Source organism: Mastigoproctus giganteus, chromosome 12, assembly GCF_048544385.1.
Source record: "Mastigoproctus giganteus isolate SK-2022 chromosome 12, ASM4854438v1, whole genome shotgun sequence".
In the NCBI taxonomy this organism is placed as follows: domain Eukaryota; kingdom Metazoa; phylum Arthropoda; class Arachnida; order Uropygi; family Thelyphonidae; genus Mastigoproctus; species Mastigoproctus giganteus.
Window position 1 is genome coordinate 59,280,070 of NC_143586.1, and position 23,962 is coordinate 59,304,031.

Genomic DNA, 23,962 nt, shown 5'->3' on the forward strand with positions numbered 1-23,962 from the left:
AAATAGTCTTGCACCCTTTCTATTCGAGTGTATCTCATCCCTGTAAAAACAGTTTCTAGTGTTAATAACATACCAATTGGATGGTACTACACTCAAAGCAGTGGAGAAAGAAAAAAACAATTTGAGATAATTGTAAATTTGACATGAAGTTCTCTATTGCAGTGCAAACAGGCAGTTCAGACATCCCATGGAGTTGTGTCAATGATATACCAGAATTTTGCCATCATGGACAAAGAGGTGATTATCTTGTTGTATAAGGCAACGATTAGAGTGCATTTTTAATAATGCACCCTAATACTGAGGACTCATTTTTGAAAGGATATGAATCTATTAGAAAGAGTGACTGCAGGTGATACAAGTGTGAAGAGGAGTAACAAGATTAATCAGGGCCACAAAAGGGTAATCTTACCAAAAGACTTTAGTTCTGTAAATTGCAGAATCTGGAAACACTGTTTACCTGTGAGGAGAGCTGACCGAAGTTTTTAATGCTTTAAATGGATTGAGTAAAACAAAAAAAAATAATAAGCCTTCTGAAGAGATGGGGCACAGTATCCATTTGTTGTATATTAAAACAATAAAATATATATAAAGCGGCTTAACTGCATAGTATCCATTTGTTGTTTATTTTTGTTTTGCTAATAGTCACTAGGGATTGTCTTTTTCCTGGGATTTCCCAGGAAAAAAATAATTAAAACTGAAAAAATAATTAAAACTGAAAATTTCACAGCATTTTATTTATTCACACACACACACACACACACACACATATATATATATATAATTATATATATATAAACTACAAATTGAAACGAATTCAAAACTTACTTTTCAGAAACTTAACATGTTCTTTTTAAACCTTGACTACATTGTTAATCAAAGATTTATTTCACTTTAGTTTATTTTGAAACTGATTTGGCAATTGACGTGTAATATGAATGTAAGAAACATGGGCAATTTACACTTTTATCGCTGAGTCTAGTTCTAAGTTTGGTTATAAATAGTCCTGCAGCCGAAAAGGACCTTTCAGCTTCTACACTTGTTGGTGGTATGGATTCGAGAGCGTCCATTAATTTTAATACATTTGTTGTTTTTTCACCAGTTGCCTCAAAGATTTTGAACTCCTTGGATATATTCTTTGCAAGTGATTGACCTTCAGCTTCATGTTGAGGGTCTTTAGAAACATATTCAGTTTGTTTTTTGATTTGATGCGTCAATTTCTCACAAAGCATCTGCTGTCTTTCGCTCTCACTGTCACACTCTTTGTCAGAGTCGGAATGTGACGAATCAGATTGCGATGATTCAGAAGAGGAAAAACCCAAGATGAGTTATTATTCGTTTTGCTGTAACCAACAAGGCTGACTTGCTTGGAAATGGTTGCAACTCGGTTTCTACTATTTTTCTATTTCTTTTATAATATGTTTTTCCAATTTTTATATACTTCAATAATCCAACCAAAGCTTTTTGCCTTCTCTCGTTTATCCTTAAAATTAGTGCTTCCTGAACTTTTCTCGAAAAGATAGAATTTTGCTCAGAAAGTTCTTGTATGATGAAAGAAAAAACTCCCTCTGCAGTAAGAAGTGTCGCATCACGACTGTAAAGGTTTTGCGATCCGATTTCGGTGGGTTTCAATGCACGCACAAGGTCATTAAGAGTGGTATACTCTGCTTCACATATTGGATTTTTCATGTTATAGTCAATCATTGTTTTTTCAATTTGTGATTTTAACTGTAAGAATCGTTCTAACATGGCTACCAAACTGTTCCATCTAGTTTTAGAATCGAGTACTAGGCTTAAATTTCCTTGCTTGAATGAAGATTTAACATAATTCTGAAGAGTATCAATTTTCAGGGAGACTTTCGAACCATTCGCACAATCGTTCTAACTTTATTAATGATATTAGCTATGTTTAATGCCCCGGAGAATAGGTCATCTCTGAAATCACATTTTTGTTCCTTATCAGGATTGTTTTCGAAGCTTATATTTGAATCGTAATTTTCCGTTTCATCCTCTTCTAAATCTTCCTCGCTGTCTTCAGTTGTTTCTACCTCAATTACACCTTCCGAATCATTCCGTCTCTTGTATAGAAGGTCGCATATTGCAAGGTGTATACCGTGGGCATAGCAAAACTGATGTTCACAATCGATCAACTGTCTGAATTTCACCATAACACTAGCCCCATCCGTTACACATGCAACTATACGATGCTCTATTGATAATTTAAACTCCAATAACTTCTGTTTTACTTCTTCGACCATTTCTTCGGCGTTTATTCTACCATTAATAGCAATCATTCCTAGATTCCATAATTTGTCTTTATCTTGATGAACATTGATATTTAAATAACGTTTGTTTTTAAGAGACAAATATTTGTCTAGAGAAAGGCTGAATCTCTTACCATTTTTTAATTATTGTTCAATTTCTCTTATTATATTTTCTTTTATAATATTATACTGTTTATACACTAATTGCATAACATGATTGGGATTTTTAGGAAGTAAACCTTTTTCACTGAATGCTTGCTGAATAAATTCACTTTTACATATGGCACTGATAGGAAATCCATCTACAGCTACAAGCTTTGCAATGATTTCTTCTTTTGTGTCTTTCTTTAAAAAACTAAACAATGTTGGCTGAGAATGAACACTTTTTAAACATTTCGAAGAGCTTTCTAAAGATTCATCCCCTGCAGAATGTTTGAGGTTACAATCATTTTCCGACGTAGGCTTCTCAATAGAATGTTTAGTTTTTAAATGCCGAAGCAAGCCACTTGTAGAAAAACCTCTACATTTCAGTATTGCACCACAATGACTACACTTTGCTGCTTCATTATTATTACATTATTACATTATTATTATTATTACATGAAATACTGCCAGACGAATGTTTTTGATCTCTCCATCGTCACAAAATATTAAAACAATAAAATATATATAAAGCGGCTTAACTGCAAGAGGATCTTTCTAGGACAAATGACATGCATAATCGAGAAGAGTCGAGACTCGAGAAATGACATTACAGAGATATGTAAGAAAGTGCTGGCCTTTCGCTTTCTGCTTTTTATATATATATATATATTGCAAATTTAATGTATGAAAATAAATATTTTTCTAAATTGAAATGCTGACGATATCTCAAATTATGAAGAAACTATTTATCTTGCCAGCGCATGATAATCGCATATATATTTATAATGTGTGTGTGTAAGACTGTTAGTATTGATTATTAAAGTTAGTAATTCAGACCGAGAAACCCCGGGACAAAGAAAATTTCCTGGGATAAATCCCGCAGCAAAAATCAACCGCGATCCTGAAATCCTGAGAAACAATCCCTAATAGTCACGTTGTGGTTGGTTTTTGTTTCCGTTTATAACGATACTTCACATAATTTGGACCTGGTCCAATCAAGGGGGAAGTGCTAAATTTTGATTAATTGGCATGGTTTGTTAATTGGTGATTCTTCTAAATTAATTTTGGAATGTATTCCTTCTATAACACTCCATCTTGCTCTCCCTACTCCATCTTTTGTTGCTCTAGTTATATACTGGTTTATTTTTTTTTTTACTTACTTGGCTTGACATACGACTGAAATATTCTTATTTTATGCTTATTAGTAAATAAGTAAAACTGTACAAATATTACAGAATGGAAGTATAGAACCCACAAAATAATAAAATTTAAATGTAAAAGGGAATGCTGAAAATAGTTTAGAAAATCTAAAGGAATGAATTTGAAGCCGCTGAAAAGACAGCTGAAGGTCAGAGAGAAAATATCACAAATTCCCTTTTAAGTTTTCTGAAATATTTTTCTTTTGCTCCTGCTACATAAAATTTTATTATTTTATAGTTTTCGTATTTCCATAATTACAATAGCGGATATACTATTAATTTCTTATGTACTTTTATATTCCAGTGACATTGGTCACTGCTGCTTTGCATGTTTCTAAATCTGCTAGTTATTTAATATTTTCCCTACAGTTTACCTTCACATATTATTTACTCATCTATTATTTTAAATATATACTGAGTTGGCTTTGCATTAGCAACACTCCTAACTGTAGGAATGGTCTGATCTGTGAACAAGAAACTGCAGCTTACATGGGCTTGTCAGCACTAACACTGGATCTGGACCACCAACATGTGGAAATCTCTCAGTTGGTCTTATGAATCCAATTTCCACTCTATCAAGTTGATGGAAATATCTGCATTTGGAGAAATGTAACACTAGACCATGGCAGCTGGATGCACTGTTCATGTTCAGCAAGTGGTGGTGTTATGGTTTAGGAACTGTTTTACTGACATGTCCTGGGTCCTCTGATCGCCATTAATCAATGGCCCAATGGAAACACCTATTGTTCTATTGTCACTAGGGCTTGCAAATCGGTTTTATAAAACCGGTTAAATCGATTTTCATATTGAGTTGTTAAAACCGAAACCGAGCTTCTAAAACCGGATTCGAATATTTTCTTAGTTAGCCCTCAAATATAGTTTTTTGTTACGCACATTTTCTTTTGTTTGTTCATTTGTCTGGATCGTTCAACTGCTTTATGTTTTAAACATGTTTTTTATTTAATTTAATTTTATTTTAAGGTATGAATCTCATGGGCAAGTGGTCCAAATCAGGTGGGAAGATAAAAGGGGTATCTTTTATCTTCCCACCTGTATCATGACACGATGCAGGTGTACTCATTTATGACTGAGTGAGTCGGAGCGATAGCGTAAAAGAAAATGCTCAACATTTCTCCGTTCCATCTATCTTGTTCGCCAGGCAAGTTATGGAACGCGCCTTATTGATGGTTACCCACTAGAAACAGATTCGCTGAATATTGCATCAAATTTCAATCATAGAAAGTTTTTTGCTTCTTTATTCCTATTAAATTTGCGATCAAATGTTCTCCAAAAAGCAGCTTCACCAAATTTAGCTTTTACGTAATTTTGAAAATACAATAGATTTAATTGGGGGGGGGGGGAGTAAATAAAAAAAAATTTCTTTCGTGAAAATTTTGAAACTCTCCTCGTTTGGACTCTTCATTCAGTGCTTGCGGGAGCGACGCATAGTATTGTGCCTTTGTTATCTTCGATATTTTTATTTAAAATTGTCGGTGATATAAATTCCTACTAATCAATATTTATTACGCTTTAATATGTCTAAGATGAAATCAAATGTATGGAATTATTTTGCTCGAAAAAGCAAAGATGAAGCACAATGTTCGAAATGTCAGAAGATAATGAAGTCGTCTGGAGGATCTACATCATCTTTGATGTTGCATTTAAAGAAAATGCATCGGATTGACATTAAACAAGATAACAGTGAACCTCCCGTAAAAATGGTAAGAACATTAGAAAACTTTATCGTTAAAAAAATCTATGGAAGAAGAGATTTCAAAATTAGCTGCTTTAGATGGATTTTCTTTTAATTCAATTGCCAAGAGTGAGTTTATACAATGAAGCCTTCACCTTCAGAGAAATAAATACAATAAATTACGACCAGCCTCAGTGAATGGAATTAAAAATATGGTTCTGAATTATTATAAAACTAAGAAAGAACTCATTCAGCATTTCAAAAATTCATTGGTTTTAGGTGCACGGTATTCATTGACTCTAGACGAATATACATCTATACAAAATAAAAGGTATATGAATATAAATGTGCATTCAAAAGACAATCATTGGTCGTTAGGTCTTATTGAGATTAATGGTTCACTTGATAGCAGAAGAACTGAGCAAATTGTGAATGGACACTTGAAGGAATTTGGTTTGAACTTGGATGAGGATATTGTTGCCTGCACCACCGATGGAGCAGCAATGATGATTAAGTTTGGCAAGCAAATTACGCCTAATCATTAACAATGTATAGTCCATTGTATACATCTGTCAGTTATAGATGTACTTTATGAAAAAGCAATCAATTATGGTGCCACAGTCTCTGAGTCTCCCAAAGACAATGAAAAAATGAAAATAATGAAGAAAGTAGTGATGATGAAGCAGTTGAAGAAAGACAGCAAGGCATGCTTTATCAAACCGACTTTACTGATGAGCTCATTTATTTCTTCAATACAATGGCCAATATTGCACAAACTATTAACAAAGTCAGAAAAATTTGCAAGCTTTTTCGAAAATCGCCTACCAAAAATTACATATTACAAAATTTTGTTAAAGCAAAATTTAATGGGAAAGAATATAAACTTATATTAGATTGCAAGACAGACTAAATGAGATAGCACATTCTATATGATTGAGAGATTTTTGAAATTGAAAAATTGCATTCCAAATGCTCTATGTGCAGTACTGTCAACTGAAGCTGTGTCTGACGATGACTGGAAAACACTTGAATTGCTATGTGAAACTTTGCGACCAGTTGAAATGATTCTGAAGGCTATAACCTCAGAAGATACAGACTTACTTAAAGCAGAGTCTTCAATAGAATTTCCTTGCTAAGCTTGATACAGCAGAAAACCCATTTGCTTTAAAGTTTCACCAAAGCCTTTTGCAGCGTTACAATGCAAGATGAAATTGCCCAACTGTGGCTTTGCTGAGCTGTCTACACAACCCCAAAAAGTTTAGGAAAGAAGATTCAGGTTCAAGAACTTTTGATTTTCCAAGTAAGCAAGTTTTGAAAAAGCATGCTGAAGAGATTTATCAGAGATTATTTGCAAAATATTCCGAAGGAGTCTTAGCGTTGAATGAAGAAACTGAAAATAAACGAACTGTCCTTTTAGAAGAAAACAAAGACTCGTCTAGTTCCAATGTTGGAAATACACTCATGCAAGAGTATGATAGTGTAATAAAGAGATGTCGGAGTGAATTGTAAATCAGCAAAGAATTTAAAATTTTGGAGGCAACTAGCAGTAGAAGTGAAAAGCTGGAGAAAGTTTATAGAGCACTGCTGACCATTAAACCAACAAGTGTCCAATCTGAGAGAGTGTTTTCGATCACTGGTCTCTTTAACACAAAAATAAGGTCAAGTCTATCAGGAAAAATGCTTAATATACTGTGTTTTTTAAAGGATCATTTTCAGAAAAAAGCTGAGCAATAAATAGTAAAATAATTTCCCCAAGCTGTTTTTTTTCGCATTATTTATATTTATTTATTTATTATTATTATTATAGGGCTTATTATTTTTTTGTTTACTATACGAGAAGATAGGCCGCTAGGAGGCGAAGGTCAGTGAGTTACTGAATTATGTGCTCCTAAAAATACTCAAATACCTAAGTTAAACTGAAAGAATCATAAATGAACTGCATATTGACAGAGAGCTTATGAGAAGTGGAATCTGGATATAGTGTCTACTAATGGAATCCTGAACAGGTAATATGTCTAATCTTGATTTTAAGCATTCATACTTCGTGTAATAGTTGAAAGGAACGGTTGGTTTATAGCGATTCAGTGCAGCGGAACATAGCAATATTCTGCTTAAGGCAATACGGCACTTAAGCTCTGGACAAGGTCAAACGGTGACAAAGTTAGGGATTAAAACCTCCCCCATTTCCACCTGCATATTTCATAGGCTAGTCATCGAACGATAGAAGTGCCCTATCTTGTTGTACTAAAGACTACCTGCCTCGAAATTACTGAAATTCCGGCTCCCATTTGCATTTCAGAATGACAGATTTCAGCGCATCAGCCGTGCCGCTTACTTGCTGCATATGTCTGACCAATGATGACTTCATAATTAAATGCGTTACTTGTCACAAAAACTATTGCAATAAGCCTGATTGTACTTCTGTAGATATTAAGAGATTAAACAAAACTAGAAAACGCAAGTTTGAATGTAACGCTTGTAGGCAACAAACAGGGAAAAATAATGAAGAATTACCTAATGAAGTCATTTGTGAAGATTCATGCACAGAACAGATTAATGACCTTGAACAAGCAACAAGAGAAATCCTCTCTCAGACTGACCTTGGAAATGGCATCTTGGGCCATCCTGAAGGATCAATTTTTGAAACCTTGGGATGCGATATTTGCCCGGAAGACTGCGAGCACTCTGAAGGGGCTTTCGCTAGACAGAGGAGCAATCATAGCCCGGATGAAAGGCAGGAGGAGAACCGTAAAGAATATGTCTCGCGTACGGAATTAAAGGATATCCTTGCAGACTGCATCAGCCCCTTTTCGATGCAGGCTGTGGAATACGCTGAAAACCTCGCGAGCAATTTCATCCCTGTACATAAAATGCTACAGGAACTGCAGGAAGAGAATTTTCTTCTCAAAGAACAAAACAGTAAAATATTGCACACCCTTAAACGACTGGAGGAAAAGCTAGGATGCTTTGAATCAGTCCTCGTTGCACAAGGTGGCTCAGCGGCCCCCGTAACCGACGAAACTTGCTATGCGAGGCAGAGCTACCCAAAGAAAAGTAGAAGTGGTATGCATGGATTGTACAGGATGACAGAAAGCATTCAAAATCAGAAACAGAAGACAAGAAAAGAATTGAATTCGGGGGAAAACATATCAGAACGAATTGCAAAACTACAAGACAGCCAAATAATATGTGAATTTCAAGCCCAGCCGGGAACTGTCTGTTTGCAGCAGGACCTCGCAAGCAATAGCACCAAATCCAGTGAAACTTTAGGGGCAGCACAGGGAAATGGCTCCACACATTCCACTAGGAAAAGTCGAAACCAAAATAAAGAAGTCTCAGAAATATTAGGACAACAGGAATCAACTGAAATGATTGGGGCATCCATGTATTCCAAGAGTACGATCGCGAGAGTTACATCTTCCCCCTCAAATCATGTTCCTGCAAATCCACTCACTTATGCGCACATCACTATGCTACCTAAAAAGCATAACACTTTTGAGGGTAGAAAAACCCGCCCATCCCAAAATTTCATGCCTAGTCTTGCCGAGGACAGCCGACGACATAATCCAGTTCACAGAGAAAGTATTAATGTGTCTTCCTGTAACACACCAGAAACAAACAAACGGTTTTCTGAAATGTACAACATTACTTCCGTTGCAACCAGAGAGCAAATTTTTGTATCAAGGCTGGGACCCACAACACAGCCCAAAAATATTAAAGCCATGTGTGAGGGCGAACATGGGATAACTGTGGAAGTAAAGCAAGTGAAAACACGACACCCAGCTTACTCCTCCTTTATAATCTCTTGTCCACCAGATAAGGCAACTCGCCTACAAGACGTAAGCGCCTGGCCAGTAGGTACCTTAGTCAAGCCCTACAGAGACAGATGGGCCAGACCACTGGTTAAAAATGATGCAAGGAATCGGGCTCAATAGCAATCAAGAAAACTACCCCCAGCTGGGGATGCAGAACATCACATCCACCTGTTTGCACAAAACGTGAGGAGCATCTCAAATAAGCTCCACACCCTACAAACGATGATGATGTACGGGGACCTGGATTTCATTTGCCTAATCGAAACCTGGTTGGGAAATGGAAAACAGTTAGATCGGCTAACTGCGGCAGCAAACTGCAAATGTGTGGGAACCGGAAGAACAGATAGGCGAGGAGGGGGAGTTATAATTTGCTATCAAAATAAATACCAGTCTATAAGAGAACGAAAAACCAATTCAAATAATTTTGAAAGGATTTGCGTTACCTTTTCAAAAGAGCACGTGAAAATACAGATATGCATCATATACCTCCCACCTGAGCACACAAAGGAGACAAGAAACGAACTCTATGCTTGGTTTGCTGCAAATCTAAAGCCATCAGTCGACACAATAATAGCGGGAGATTTTAATTTGCCTCTTCCGAAGCACAGGGAGGCCAAGAAAGAGCTGGATGCTACATTGGGTGCATTGCACTTGACGCAGCTTCCGACACCAGTAACAAGGGGAATGCAGCAACTTGACCTGTTGTACCATAGTTCCTTAGACATAAGGCTAACGCAAAACTGCATAAAATTTAAGTCGGACCACAATCCCATTGAAATAGAAGCAGCACTGAAGATACACAAATACATGCAGGGTAACCACACGAACTGGGAAAAACAAAGTAAGTATCTTTTCTCCGTGAAGTATATTAATGCAGAGGTCATTCTCAGTCACCTGACTAGTTACAACTGGAATGACCTGCAAGAAAAGCCAGTAGACGAAGCTTTAGAAATGATCACTAAAAAGCTATACCAAACAGCATTGGAAGGAGCAGCAAAAGAAATCAAAATATCTGAGAGAACAAAAGAATGGTTTAACCCACAACTGAAAGAAAGTTTCCTCAGGAAGCAAAAACTGTATAGAAAATGGCAAAGAACGGGTCATCCTGCCGATCACATTCGTTATAAGAAAGAAAGAGCACATTTCATCAAAGCAAAACGACAGGCACACTGCAGTGTTATTCATAACAAACTAAAACGAGCAAAAAGAATTACTAGCAATAGAAATAGCACAGAGAATATGACAGAATGCATTTTCAAGGAATGGGCTAATAACACTTTTAGTAACCTGCATGGACTGAATCAAATTGAGAACACTGATAATGGTAACAAAATTTTGGAATTCCTGAAAGATTTAAACAAGCGAAACTATTCGGCAAGAGAGGAACCAACAAGACCTCCATTGAGTGAAATACAAATCACCAAAGAGAGCGTAATGAAAGCAATCAACGATCTGCCCAATAAGGCCACTGTTGGACCAGACAAATTTCCAATGTTCATCCTTAAAATAAGTAGCCCATTTATAATAGATCTATTACTGCACATCTATCAGAAAATCATCAGGTCAGGAGCTTTCCCGCAAGCTTGGAAAAATTACATTGTAACCCCAATACCAAAGATTAAACACCCAAAATTGGCTAAGGATTACAGACCAATTTCTGTTAGTTGCACCCTACAGAAGGTATTCGAAAAAGCGCTTCTTCCCACCATCAATCAACACTGCTTCAGCCATAGACCACCACATTTGCACTCAGTTATTTCGGGTAGATCAACAATAACAAACTTACTGGAAACCCTTTTTCGCGTGCAGAAAGCACTAAATGAGAAAAAGCAAATTGATATTATTTTTTTGGATATCTCCGCAGCCTACGACAACGTCTCAATTCCAGCGCTCATTGCGATTTTGAAGAATTATTTTAATGTAAGAGGAAATCTGTTAACTATAATAACCAGCCTGCTAGAACATAGGAAACTTATTGTTAAGCACCAAAAGCTACAATCTTGCTTTACCATCTCGCAAGGAGTGCCTCAAGGGGGAGTTCTTTCGGCTACTCTCTTCGCGGCCGTCCTGGAGCCGTTTCTTGCACGGTACTACAATTTTATAACATATGCTGACGATGTAAAATTCTTCATCACTTCCAAAGACCATGAATCAGCAGAAAGTATTTGCCAGATGGCAAATAGCACAATCCGAGAATTTGAAAGCTACCTGGATTGCATTGGGCTCCGTATTAATGCACAGAAGTCTGCCCAAATGACCATAAGTTACAAGCAGAATAAAAATGACATCTCAATCTCTGTGAACGGGTCTAGTGTGGAAAAAGTGCACTCTCACCTGGACCTGGGTCTTAAGTGGGATGACAGACTCACCTTTGCTCAACACTTCGCCCATATGAAGACAAAAATATTCGCCGCTTTATGGGCTACTAGGCAGGAACTGGTAGGAATTAGGGATCCTCAGCTAGCGACCAAGTACATTTTAATGTGTGTCCTGCCAATTGCAATGTATGCCTCGCAAATCTGGTCTTCAGCTCCAGATTCACATTATAAGTCCGTCCTTGGGATCGAGTACTGGTTCTTGCGATGGCTTAACAGAGTTGCTGGCCACCCTTTTACTATCTCAAGGGCCATTCTCTACTCAAACCTTAACATCACACCCTGGATGCAGCGGACAATTAACAGGAACATACACACTCTCGCACAAATGCTCACAGGCAGAGTAGATGCTCCAGTCCTGGATAATATTCTAGTTAAACCGCGTGCCACTGCTAGACGTTGCGGAGAACTAAATAATCCACTGCGTTCAGTCCTGAACAATCTTAGTAGCCTGCAAAGATTCTTCCCATCAAATGCAGCGAGAATATTTAACTCACTACAGATAGATGCCGAAAAACTGTGTGAGGATGCAACATACCGGAAAGAGATCTTCCAGGATTCGTACAGACTTACCGAAATATGAATCGGCTGCAAAGTACCAAAGAATTGTGAATAAAAGTGAAGCTTTCTGCTTTAAGAACAATAATAATCTGTTGACTGTAAAAATATACCTTCTGTAACAGTTATGTTAATATGTAAGTTATATGTGGAATTATTAATGAATTGTAAATATATGAGCTGTATAATGTTTGTACACAATCATAAATGTGTAAATACTGTATATATTAAACATAAAATGTGTATATAATATTTCGGGACGAGACTACGTGTTCAGTATATGTAACCCACTGCACGTAGTATCTCGTACCCTGATATGTACTTAGCACCCTCCTGGCACTTTGCCGTCCCGGGGTGGTTTCCTTATGGAAATAAACAGATAATAATAATAATAATAATAATAATAATAATAATAATAATAGTTTTTATTCAAAGGATTTGAATGCAATTTTTAATATTGTATAATCGCAAGCTGGTTACTTTTTTGGAGCATTTTAATTTTTTTTAATTTTTTTACTATAAGAGGTGATAGATTTTGTTTAAAAGATTTGATTACGATTTGTACAATCTACCCAAGATAAAATACCTGTGTTATAAGCTTTTAATTATTTTCCCTAAGTCTGAGAAAATCGGTTTTAAAACTGGTTTTAAGAGTAAACTTCGGTTAAACTCGGTTTAACCTAATTGTCACCAACCAAGTACACTCTTTCATGATGACAGTGTATCCAGACACTCCTATCATCAAGACAATGCACCATACCCCAGGGCACAACAGGTTGTTAACTGGTTTCAGGATCACAACAATGAGTTCCCCATCCTCCCATGGTCACCCAACTCACCTGATCTCAAACCAATTGAGCATGTTTCGAACCTAATAGAAGAGACATTTGATGCTAAGACCATCCACCTGAAAATGTGCAGGCATTAGTCAACACGTGCAATTCATTGGGTAACACTACCACAGGACACCCTGCAACACCCTGTGGAGCCCGTGCCAAGATTATTCAAGTCAAGTGGACCAAAATTTGGCAAAGTCTGTTGTTCTGCAACAACCAAATCCTCTGCTTCCGCCTTCACAATGGTGGAACTGCTAGTAATCTCACACTGTACCCCTACACCAATATCTCAAATGACGATGCACTGCACACTCACACATAAGGGTACCACAGCTGACAACCCAACAGACACCCTAGCCTCACTGCTGATCATCATTGGTGGAAAATGCTGCGGTGTCAACAACAGACTGGTTGGACACTGGAGGAATGGAAATGAGGGTGCTAGTCGGATGCATGTGTGTGTGGTGCAAGCAACACGAGTCCACAGACTCATCATGCATGGTGCCCACTATCCAAGCAGGTGGCAGTGGTTGCTTAATATGGAACATGTTTTCTTGGCAAGAACTAGGACTCCAGGTATGTATGGACCAGCACTTCACTGGTGGGACCATGTGCACTCAACCATGTTTTTCCCCAGACAGAAACAGGATCTTTCAAAACAATAATGCACCATGTCATCAGGCCCACACCATGCACAAGTTGTTCGAGGAAGACAGTGAAGATATCACCCACCTCAATTGGCCTCCAATTTCATCTGACTTCAACCCAATTGAATATCTGTGGGATATTTTGGAATGGAAAGTGAGGCAAGTGGACACACAAAGTCATCTATTCTGACACTATGGAAAACCTTGAAGGCAGCACAGCTGCAGATCCCTAGTCATCTTCAGACATTTAGTGAAGTCAATCCCTATGCAAATAGTGGTTGTTATCCATGTGAACACGATATTATATAGGTGGTCATAATTCAGTGTATATATATATAAATATTATACAGATATATTATATTACATTATTATATTACATGTATATTGTATTATAATCAAGTATATTATACCTGGTTATACATTATATATATATTTGTAAAATAATAAGAGGAGTTTACCTCAATATAACTCGTTATTTATATATACAGCAGGCCCTCATTATAATGCAGTTCACCTTACGCTGATTCGATTCAATATAACGCTGTTCTTATATTATAACCCGTATCTGACTATAACGCTGTCTCAAATCACTACAGCGCTCTTTTACAGATTGCATTTTTGGCCATATTTAATGAAACCGTTTCATTTGATGGAATCGATAGCTTGAAAATGAATAGCAAAACAGCATTAAAACGTTTCCCATGCGACTTCGAGAAATTTTTCCACGCTCAGTGACGTTTTCTCACGGGCTAATTTAATTGCAGTACAGTGACTTGTTACGTAGTTCGAGATCAACATTTTAAAATATGATCAAGTATACTGCTTATGATATTTTCATTATATGCATTTATTTGAAGTCTAGTCATTACTCAGTACAGTATTAGACATTGTGTGTAAAGGACAGTTTACTCGAACAATGTATCATAATTAATGCAACCAACACAGTTAAATTTTTGAAGAGTTAATAATGACGGATAAGAATGAAAAAGCAAGAATGTCTGGATGCAGTACGAAGATTACAAATGTAAGAAAAAGACTGGATTTGAAAATGAAATTACACGTTTTGAAGCGAATCGATTCTGGTCAACAACAAGCAGATGTGTGCCATAATTTAGAACTGGCAAGTTTAACTGTAAGAAAAATTATAAAAAATAAAGAATTAATTTTAGTAGTGGGAAAAACAGCTGTTCCACTGCAAGCAAATAGGGCTAGGCCGGCTATTAGGATTGAAATGGAGAGACTTTAACTAATTTTATTAAAGATAATATCCAATGCGGAATTCAGTTAAGTTAAATATTATTAAAAAAAAAAAAAAAAAGAAGAGAGAGATTAGAAGAAGAGAAAAGAAAAGAAGAGAGCCGTAAGTGCAGAACAAGCAGCTGAAACTTTCAAAAAAGAACTTGCTAAAATTATTGAAGAGGGGTATTATGTGTTATACTTCTCAACAAGTTTTTAACATAGATGAAGCAGAACGTTTTTGGAAACGAATGCCTAAAAGAAGTTTCATATTGAAAGAAGAAGAAAACATGCCAGGCTTCAAAGTGGCGAGGTATCGGTTGACTTTATTGTTGGGTGGTAATGCTGCGGGGAATTTAAAATTAAAACCCTTTTTAGTTTACCAGGAAGAGGGCCAAAGTACAACCCAAAATCGACACATTTTCATGATTAAATTCATCAATTAAATTAAATCAATTAAAATCAATTTAGATAAATTAAATTCATGATTTAAATTGGAATTTTAAGTTTAATTCTGATATGTAAATAGTTACCACATAATTATATACGTATGTATTGCAGAATATTTTATATGTACAAATATTTGAATATTAAATATTCTGACCGACATTTGTGCATCTTTTCATTACCATTAATCATTGATTAGGAAATATCCTATGGCACCGACTGCAACTAACAAATATATACGTTACTTTATGGGAATGCGGTGCTCACTTAGCGCTCTGTTTTTCCGGAATGAATTATTAATGCGTTAAGTGGGGGTCACCCATATATATATACAGGGTGTCTCAAAAATATGAGGCATAACTTCAGGAATGAGTTCCTCGTATGTAGACAATAAAAATATTTCATATCAACATAGTTCCAGAAATGCTTGATTCCTCAGTTATTAACCGGAATGTCTTATCTCCCGCAGGTGATTTCTTTCGTCACAAGGTACTGTGTGTGTGTGTGTGTGTATACTGTGTCGGGGTGGTACCTAGGCGTGTGCCCATCTCCACCTAAAACATTTTAACAGAAAAACTGTAAAGTGGGCCTGAATTATAGCTAAGAAATAGAATATTCAAAAGAAGAAAATTTTGAGATGGATTCAATTTTGAACAATGATCTAAAACTAATAACTGAATTTTGTATAGGAAAGGTTAAAATTGTATTAAAGAAGTGTTTGTGTGTATAGTGTGTTGTTAATGTCAGGTCACTTTGCCATCAGGAAGCAGCTGTCATCCACAGCTGCTAAGTGATGCCCGTCCCCGGCACGTGGAGCCGGACCTGCTCTACTATTATGATCTTTAGTGCCAAAGCACAATCCTGCACCTGCATTCCGACCATGCACTCAAATCAGGAGCAAGCAGATATGCACTTTATGTATGGTTTGGCGGATAGCAATGCTCTGGAGGCTCATCATTTGTACCAAGAAGGTTCCCGGAACGAAGATGTCTAGACAGGAAAATGTTTGAAGGTATCCATTGTCGCCTCTGTGAACATGGGATCTTTACACCTTGTGCTGCCAACAGAGGACAACCAAGATCTATGACTCCTGAAGTAGAGGGGGTGGACCAACTGCCTGGCCTCCACGCTCACTGATTTAAACCCACTAGATTTCTTTTTGTGGGACCATTTAAAGTCATTGGTGTATTCGACTCTGGTAGCTGATGTGGAAATGCTCCGCAATCGAATTGTGGCAGGTTGTGAGACAATACAAAACATGCCAGGAATTTGGCATCGTCTTCGCAAGTCCATGAGATGTCGATGTGAGGTCTGTATTCAGGCAGGTGGACATTTTGAAATATAAGGTGATGTGAACAGTTAAGTGTCATAGACAGACTTTCAAAACTCGGAAACCAAGCATTTCCGGAACTATGCTGATATAAAATATATTTATTGTTGACATATGAGCAACTCATTCCTGAAGTTATGACTTGTATTTTTGAGACATCCTGTACACACACACACACACACACACACACACACACACACACACACACACACACACACACACACACACACACATAAATAAATAAATGTGTGTGTGCAAAAAAAAAAAAGGTTTTTCCCTGACCAGCTATCACATGAAGTCACCTTCAAAGTGGTCCCCTTGCAAGGTGATGTATCATGTCCAGCAATTCTGCCATTATTGGATGCAGAAACTTCTACAACTTGTTTCATCTAGTATATTAATTCTAGAATTTGTTTCATTCATGTTTCATTTGTTTCTTTCATTATCTCTTGCTGTTGCTACTTTGATTTTTATTATATCTCCAAAATGTTATTAAATTTACTACGAGTTTAAAATTTGACCTTGTGGGTTTTTTTTTTTTTTTTTTGATTTGGTAGTTGTTGGCGCATCGGCTTCTGTGGCCGTATTGCACCTCCCAAGGTTTTTGCAGTACTTTGATCCAAGCCCGAGGCGGGAATCGAACCCGCGACCTTTGGGTGACCTTGTGGAATAATTTAAATTCATGGTGTGTGACTTCATCAATATCAAAGAAAATTATCTCCTCAGAGAATGTAAATTTTTCATTTCTCACCTCCTGTGATGAGACATGAAAAAATTATTACAATGACCTACTTTCCCTTTGAAAGGAAATTAGGTTATTCTGCTCATGTTCTTGAATATTACACACCATTCTTCTTACAAATTTATCATTTTATTAAAATAGAGGAATCATAAGGGCCCAATATACAGTCATACTCAGGGGATGAATGAAATAACAGTCAAGCAAAATGGATGAATAGGATGGTACCATTCTGTTCAAATATGTTATCCTTCACTGCAGCAGAACTCAATAACATCATTCATGGAAAGGGGGAATACAGAAACCTTTGGGCGGCATCTTCAATATTTATATTTTATTGAAAGTTGGAAATCCGCCTTTTTTTTACTAAAATTTTAAATACTGTATTTCTTCGATTTTAAGACGCCATCGATTGTAAGATGCACCTTAATTTCGGTACCTTAATTTCAGAAAAAAAGCTTTGATTCTAAGAAAAAATAAATAAATAAATAAAACACTAAAATAAATCTAATAAATAGTTTTATTACAATAGAATTCAATTTACTAACAACAATAGTACCAGTATTTATCAGTACGTATGTTATTCATCACTTCCTTCTGAATCTTCTGAGCCATCGATATCTGCATCTGAATCAATATCAGAGTCTACTTCACATTCAGGGTCAGATTCTTCTGAGCCGTCATTATCTTTGTTATTCCATAATATATCATCTTCTGAGCCATCGAAAGCATTGGTGATGCAACATTTTTTAAATGAGTGCTGCACTATTCTTTCTGGGATTAGCTTCCAAGCTGTTGATATCCATTCTGTCAATTTTGATGCCGGTGCTTTCTTAATTTTTCCAGAAGGTGTCAGCAGAAGGTTGTCAGTCAACAGCCAGGATTCGTATTCCTTTCTCAAGTAATCCTTAAATGGTTTGTTGACTGAAACGTTGAGTGGCTGCAGTTGGCTAGTCAACCAAGTCACCATGTTTTTGCACGATTTTATTTTTGACACGTCTGGACAAATGTCCACGAAATGCATCAAGTACTAGCATGCTAGTTGGGTTACAAAAACTTTCAGGATGTCTATTCCACACAACATTTTGCCAGTCTTCCGTAAGCTCTGCCAACGTCCATCCATTTTTTTGTGCATGCACAATAACATCTTCGGGAAAAATTTCATTCTTCGGTATGGTTTTTCGATTTAAAATTAAATATGGTGGCAACTTTCGACCATCAGCGGTGATGCATAGCATCACAGTGATACGCTGCTTTTTGTATCATTGTATTTCTTATAATCTTGATTTCTTTAGCACCTTTAGCGTTGACTGTGTAATTTCGAGGCATATCGAAGAAGACTGGGGTTTCATCAGCATTTCCATAGTTTTTCCTTAATTTCATCACCTGTCGCTGAAAGTTCATCAGCTTCTGTTGATAGTCTGCACGAATTTTTTAACAGATAGATGTTCAGCGCATTAACGATAATACACTATGACGCATGAGTCTGTCGCACCATCCGTGACTGCCTTTAAAATTTTTCTCTATTCCGAGAGATTTGCCAATTTCTCCGGCTTTCAATTGCATTACTTGTCGAGTGATGGGTAATCCTTTTGCGCATGTCTCTGTTACAAAACGTATCACAGCTTCATTGACTTGTGGAAACCTTCCTTTCTTAGGCCCTGTAAAGCACTTGGTTGTTGCTTTGCACGAAAATATGGAATCACGATAATTTCTCCAACGATGAACATTTACTTCACTAATGTCAAAATGTCGACCCGCAGCTCTATCTGCATGTTCTTTTGCATACACAATAACTTTTCATTTCAATGCAGCTTCGAAGTGCAATCTTTTTGACATTTTAATGTGCAATAAGGAATCAAAATTAACGAAATACAGTAACTCTACTTCTTACGTACTTTCGAAGATGCAAACAAAATTTCCTAGTTTTCGCCGCGTGAGTTCCACTATAATGAAATAACGGTGGCTGGTGGCTTCACATTTCGAAAACACGTGAAATCACCCAAGCCAATTTATTCTCCGATGGAACTGGAGAATGTGTCAACTTGGAGGTGGGGTTCCCATGTAACAACAAAACGTGTGGTGCTGTGCAAAGCACGGGAAAATTCAAAAAAAAAAAAAAAAACTGCAATTGTAAGGTGCCATAGATTCTAAGATGCACCCCATTTTTAGAGACGTTTATAGGGGGAAAAAAGTGCATCTTAGAATCGAAGAAATACAGTAGATTTCAGAAAAATTTTAAAACAATTTATACAAACATCCCAACTGAAATTAGCTAACCAGCTAATCATCTATATAAAATAAATATTAAAAAATAGTATTAAAAATCTTTTCATTAAACACTACCTGTGAAACTATTCTTCCACACTTTTGAAGTTCATCTCTACATGTCATGGCAACAGAGGCAGCAATTGCAGGAGGAGGAGAAGTTTTCACACAGGAACATGTATGCTGAAGCTGGAGATGTGTTTGCAGTACTTCACTTCGTAAGCGTGCATACTTACACCGAAAAGTAAGGGAATGAAGAGGAGAAGTTGAAGCCTACAAAGTGTAATAAATTACTTCATTAGATAAGCAAACTACTTAATCACTTGTTTCTTGATGTTTTTATATCTAAAACTGACTGTACATTACGCTTATCTCATATTTACTGTAGTTTTGTTAACAGCTGCAAAGACAGTGTTGTACACCCCATCATGCTTATTGCATACTTGCAAAATTCTGCAAACAAGCAAGATTTCATAAACTCATATAATATAGGTATAAGGCATTCTGGAAAATATATTTCATAAAATGACAGAAGGGTGTATTACACAATTATGCACACAAATTTCCAAAGGATCCCTGGTAATTTATATGGTAGTCCTTTAGTCATCAATGCTGAAGATATATAAGGTTTAATGTTCAAGTTTGCAGATGACACAAAGGTTGACAGGGTTGGTAATGACAGTATGTTACTGCAACAGGATCTAGAAAAGTTGGGCAGATGGGCTGAGAAGTGGCAACTGAAGTTTAATACTGACAAATGCAAAGGATTGTATATGGGTAGACGTAATCCCAGAGAAACATACCAACTGTGTGGTACTACACTCAGGGTGGTAGATAATGAAAAAGACCTGTGGATAATTGTGCAGTCAGATATGAAGTTTCCTGTGCAGTGCAGACAGGCTGCCAGAGCAGGTCATGGAGTCTTGTCAATGATATACAGGAATTTTGCTAGTAGTGATAAGGAGGTGATTATCCCTTTGTATAAGGCAATGGTCATGCCACGTCTTGAGTACAGGTCTGGAGGTCTCATTTTAGGATGTAGAGTTGCTAGAATGAGTACAGAGAATGGCAACAGGATTGGTGTAGACAGATAAGAGGGTCTTCTTACCAAGAAAGGTTTGAGTTTTGCAAATTTCAGGGTCTGCATACTAGGCACCTGGGAGTTGATCTGATTGAAGTGTATAAGGCCTTAATTGGGTTGAGCAGGCTCAATACTGATCTGATTTTTTTTTTAATTTTAAAGACAATTGGATTTATTTTATTGAAGTTTTGTCACTTTGCTGTATAAAACTTTAGTAAGCATTTTCCTCCATAAGAGATTGTTTTTCATGTTATCAATTTTTTCATACCTTACCTTCTTTCAATAAGGGATGTGATCAAAAAGTTTAAGGACTGAACTAATATTTGGGAAGTAATGAAGCTTACTAGATATTCGGATAGATCTTGATCTATCCAAATATCTGGTGTTCTGTCACCCTTTTTCAATTTCTTATTCCAAAGGTGTTTTTCCTTCTGCTTGGAAATCTGTTCATATCCAGCCAGTTCCTAAAAAGGGTGGAAATCCCTCCAATCTAATTATTGTCCAATTGCATTACTTCTATTCTTTCTAAAGTAATGGAGAAATCAATTAACTGCCAACTCAAGCTATCAGGAAACCTTCAATCTGATCAAAATCGCCAGTATGGATTCCATCAGTGTCAATACACTGTTGACATTCTGGCTTATGTTATCCATCTGACAGATTCGATGGAAAAGTTTGGTGAAACTCAAGCAGTTGCTCTTGACATTTCAAAGGCTTTTGATCATGTTTGGAATAAAGGTCTTCTAAACAAGCTTCCATCTTATGGTTTGCCAACTGTTCTTTGTAATTGGTTATCCAGTTTTCTCTCTGACCGCTCATGGAGGGTGATAGTATAAGGCTGTCTATCTTCTAACCACTACTAATGCTGGTGTCCCCCAAGGTTCAGTTCTTTCCCTCCATTCTTTTCCTCTTGTATATTAATGACCTTCTTTCATTGATCGGAAATGCCAACCATAGTTCTGCTGATGAAAGCACATTACATTCCACCTTCCAGTATGAGAAACCCAGCCCTGCACAAACAGCTTCAACTTCTCAAATATCCACTATTAATTCCTTAAATGCTGATCTTCAAGTAATTCTCCAGTGGGACAAAGATAACTTAGCTGATTTCAATCCTTGTAAAACTCAATCCTGTTTTATATCTTGCAAAAAGGTAATGATAACACTCTGCAATCGATAACACTCTGATTTCTAAGCAAGATCATATATCTCTATGTGGGATTAACCTGACTTCTAATCTCGCTTTTCATAAGCACATTACAAATATTGCTTCTCTGCATCTAAAAAACTGGGTTTTCTGTTTTGCTCTTGCATTAATTTTCTTCCAAACAGCTGTTCACTCTGTACAAATCCTTCTACCACAGAATACTGTTTCCACATCTGGGGTGGTGTCTCCAAAACCTTTCTCAGGCTTCTAGATTCCATTCAAAAGAGGGTAGCTAAGTTAATTAATGACTCATCTCTATCAAAGTCTCTCCACTCTCTGTCCCATAGACATTCTGTTTCTGCTGCATGCTTTTTCTATAATACTTCCGTGGGAACTGTTCTTCTGAATTGGCTTCTATAATTCCCACTCTCTCTCTCTCTTTCAAAGCAGTCAACATGCTTTTACTGTCCAACTTAAACTCACAGAACCAATTTTTCTTCTTCCTCATTTATTCATTCAGCTTCTGTTTTCTGGAACAACCTTCCTTCCATACGTATTTCCTGAAAATTACAATCTACAGAAATTCAAGTCTAATGTCAACAAGTATCTTCTTTCATTTCCACAACCTTCAGCCCATGCATGGCACTAAGTACTATAGGTTCTAATACTTCTCGTGTTTGGGGTTTTCATATTAAAAAAAAAAAAAAAAAAAAAAAAAATGCAGACTGTCATTATTAATTTACAATGATATTAAAAATATTTCTGAGGATGCATTTATATAAATGGTATAAACACAATAAAAATAACTGAGGTGGCTTACCTTTAAAGCTGACACAGCTTTCATATAATGTGATATTGCCCATGAAAGGCTGTCTTCAAGTCCTGTAACCCCACCTTTCATTCCCTTGTTGAGAAGACAGTTTTCTGCTTGACTAATTTCCCATAAGCTTACGAGCCAAAAGTGAAGATGCTCAGAACTCACCTATGCACAATAACATCAACACCTTGTATATTAATATATATTTACTATATTAATGTACAAAGTTGGGAATAGTGGGGGGGGGGCAGTTCTGTAAGTTGATTTACATAACTACAACAAATTATTACCGAAAAATATGCAAGCTAATAACACTATCAATAAGATTTATCATATTACTAACAAACGTATATGTGACAAGATGTCTTAACAAAGCCTTATCACACAAGTTATATTTCCATGGCATGTAAGCATCAGAGAATTCAAAGTTGAGAGTCAAAATACTAAATGATTAAAAAAATTAGAACACAACTCAGTGATTCATTCTCCCTGTAAACTTATTGATGAGAATAAACAGAGCTGCTTCACCTTCTATATGCTTAGCAGCCTGTGATACGCAGCCAGACTTTCACATTAAATAAATTAATAAATAAAAAAAAACAGGCTTCCTACTTGAAATAGCACAAACTTTGTGTATCCAGGAGTTGCTCTGAGATTTTCCACATTTAAGTGAATAACGTACCTGAAAGAGCAGCATGCTTTTCATATTTAAAATATGACAAACCTATGTGATAGCCTGTTCAAAGATGCTTAAAGAAGAATACTGATCCGTGGGTGGGTGGTTTTCAAATGAAGTTAAATTTAAATGGATATCGTGCCTCAGACTAAAGAAGCAAAGCAGAGAGCTAAATAGTGTCAGTGCTGTGGCTTGGAGGAGGGGGGGGGGCTGAGAGAACTCTTCTACAAATCATGGTTTTATAAGATGTGCTACTTGCTTAACATTTGGGGACTATCTGGAGAGGGATATCATACATCCAAAGAGCATGTCTTTGGATGTATCATATCCAAAGTGCAAAAGTATGAGGAAATTAAGCATGAACCCAGTGTTCTGATATACATTTATGAGGGCTAGAAGAACAGCACTCTTGAAGGAATTAAAATAGGGGATCCAACAAGCTCTCAGATACAAAACTCAATGCCAAAGCCTACACTCGTGCATCAGACAAAACACGGCAATAATCCCAATGGTCCAACAGTAAGTAGCTATTATCAATGATTCTCACTATATAATTTCTAGTAATGACCGACAGATTGGTTTAAGTTAAACTTTATTAAAATAAATAAACAAATAAATATATACATAAATAAAGTACTAAAACAGATATAAAATCAAAGCGTTAAAATACATAAGTAAAAAGCAATAAAACAG

The 23,962-nt window shown here is 36.6% G+C and overlaps 1 protein-coding gene across 7 annotated transcripts in view; it reads right to left on the reverse strand.

Moving 5' to 3' along the window:
* Positions 1-23,962, reverse strand: part of defl (Integrator complex subunit 7) — a 273,951-nt gene that overhangs the window by 85,494 nt on the left and 164,495 nt on the right. For 6 of the 7 annotated variants that reach the window (XM_090386497.1, XM_090386499.1, XM_090386498.1 and 3 more), the window contains 2 exons: positions 22,597-22,758; positions 19,627-19,821 (listed from right to left, as the gene is read on the reverse strand). In XM_090386497.1, coding sequence (XP_090242623.1) covers positions 19,627-19,821; positions 22,597-22,758 — 357 coding nt within the window. The remainder of the gene's footprint in view (positions 1-19,626; positions 19,822-22,596; positions 22,759-23,962) is intronic. The other variant, XM_090386500.1, reaches the window with a different exon arrangement.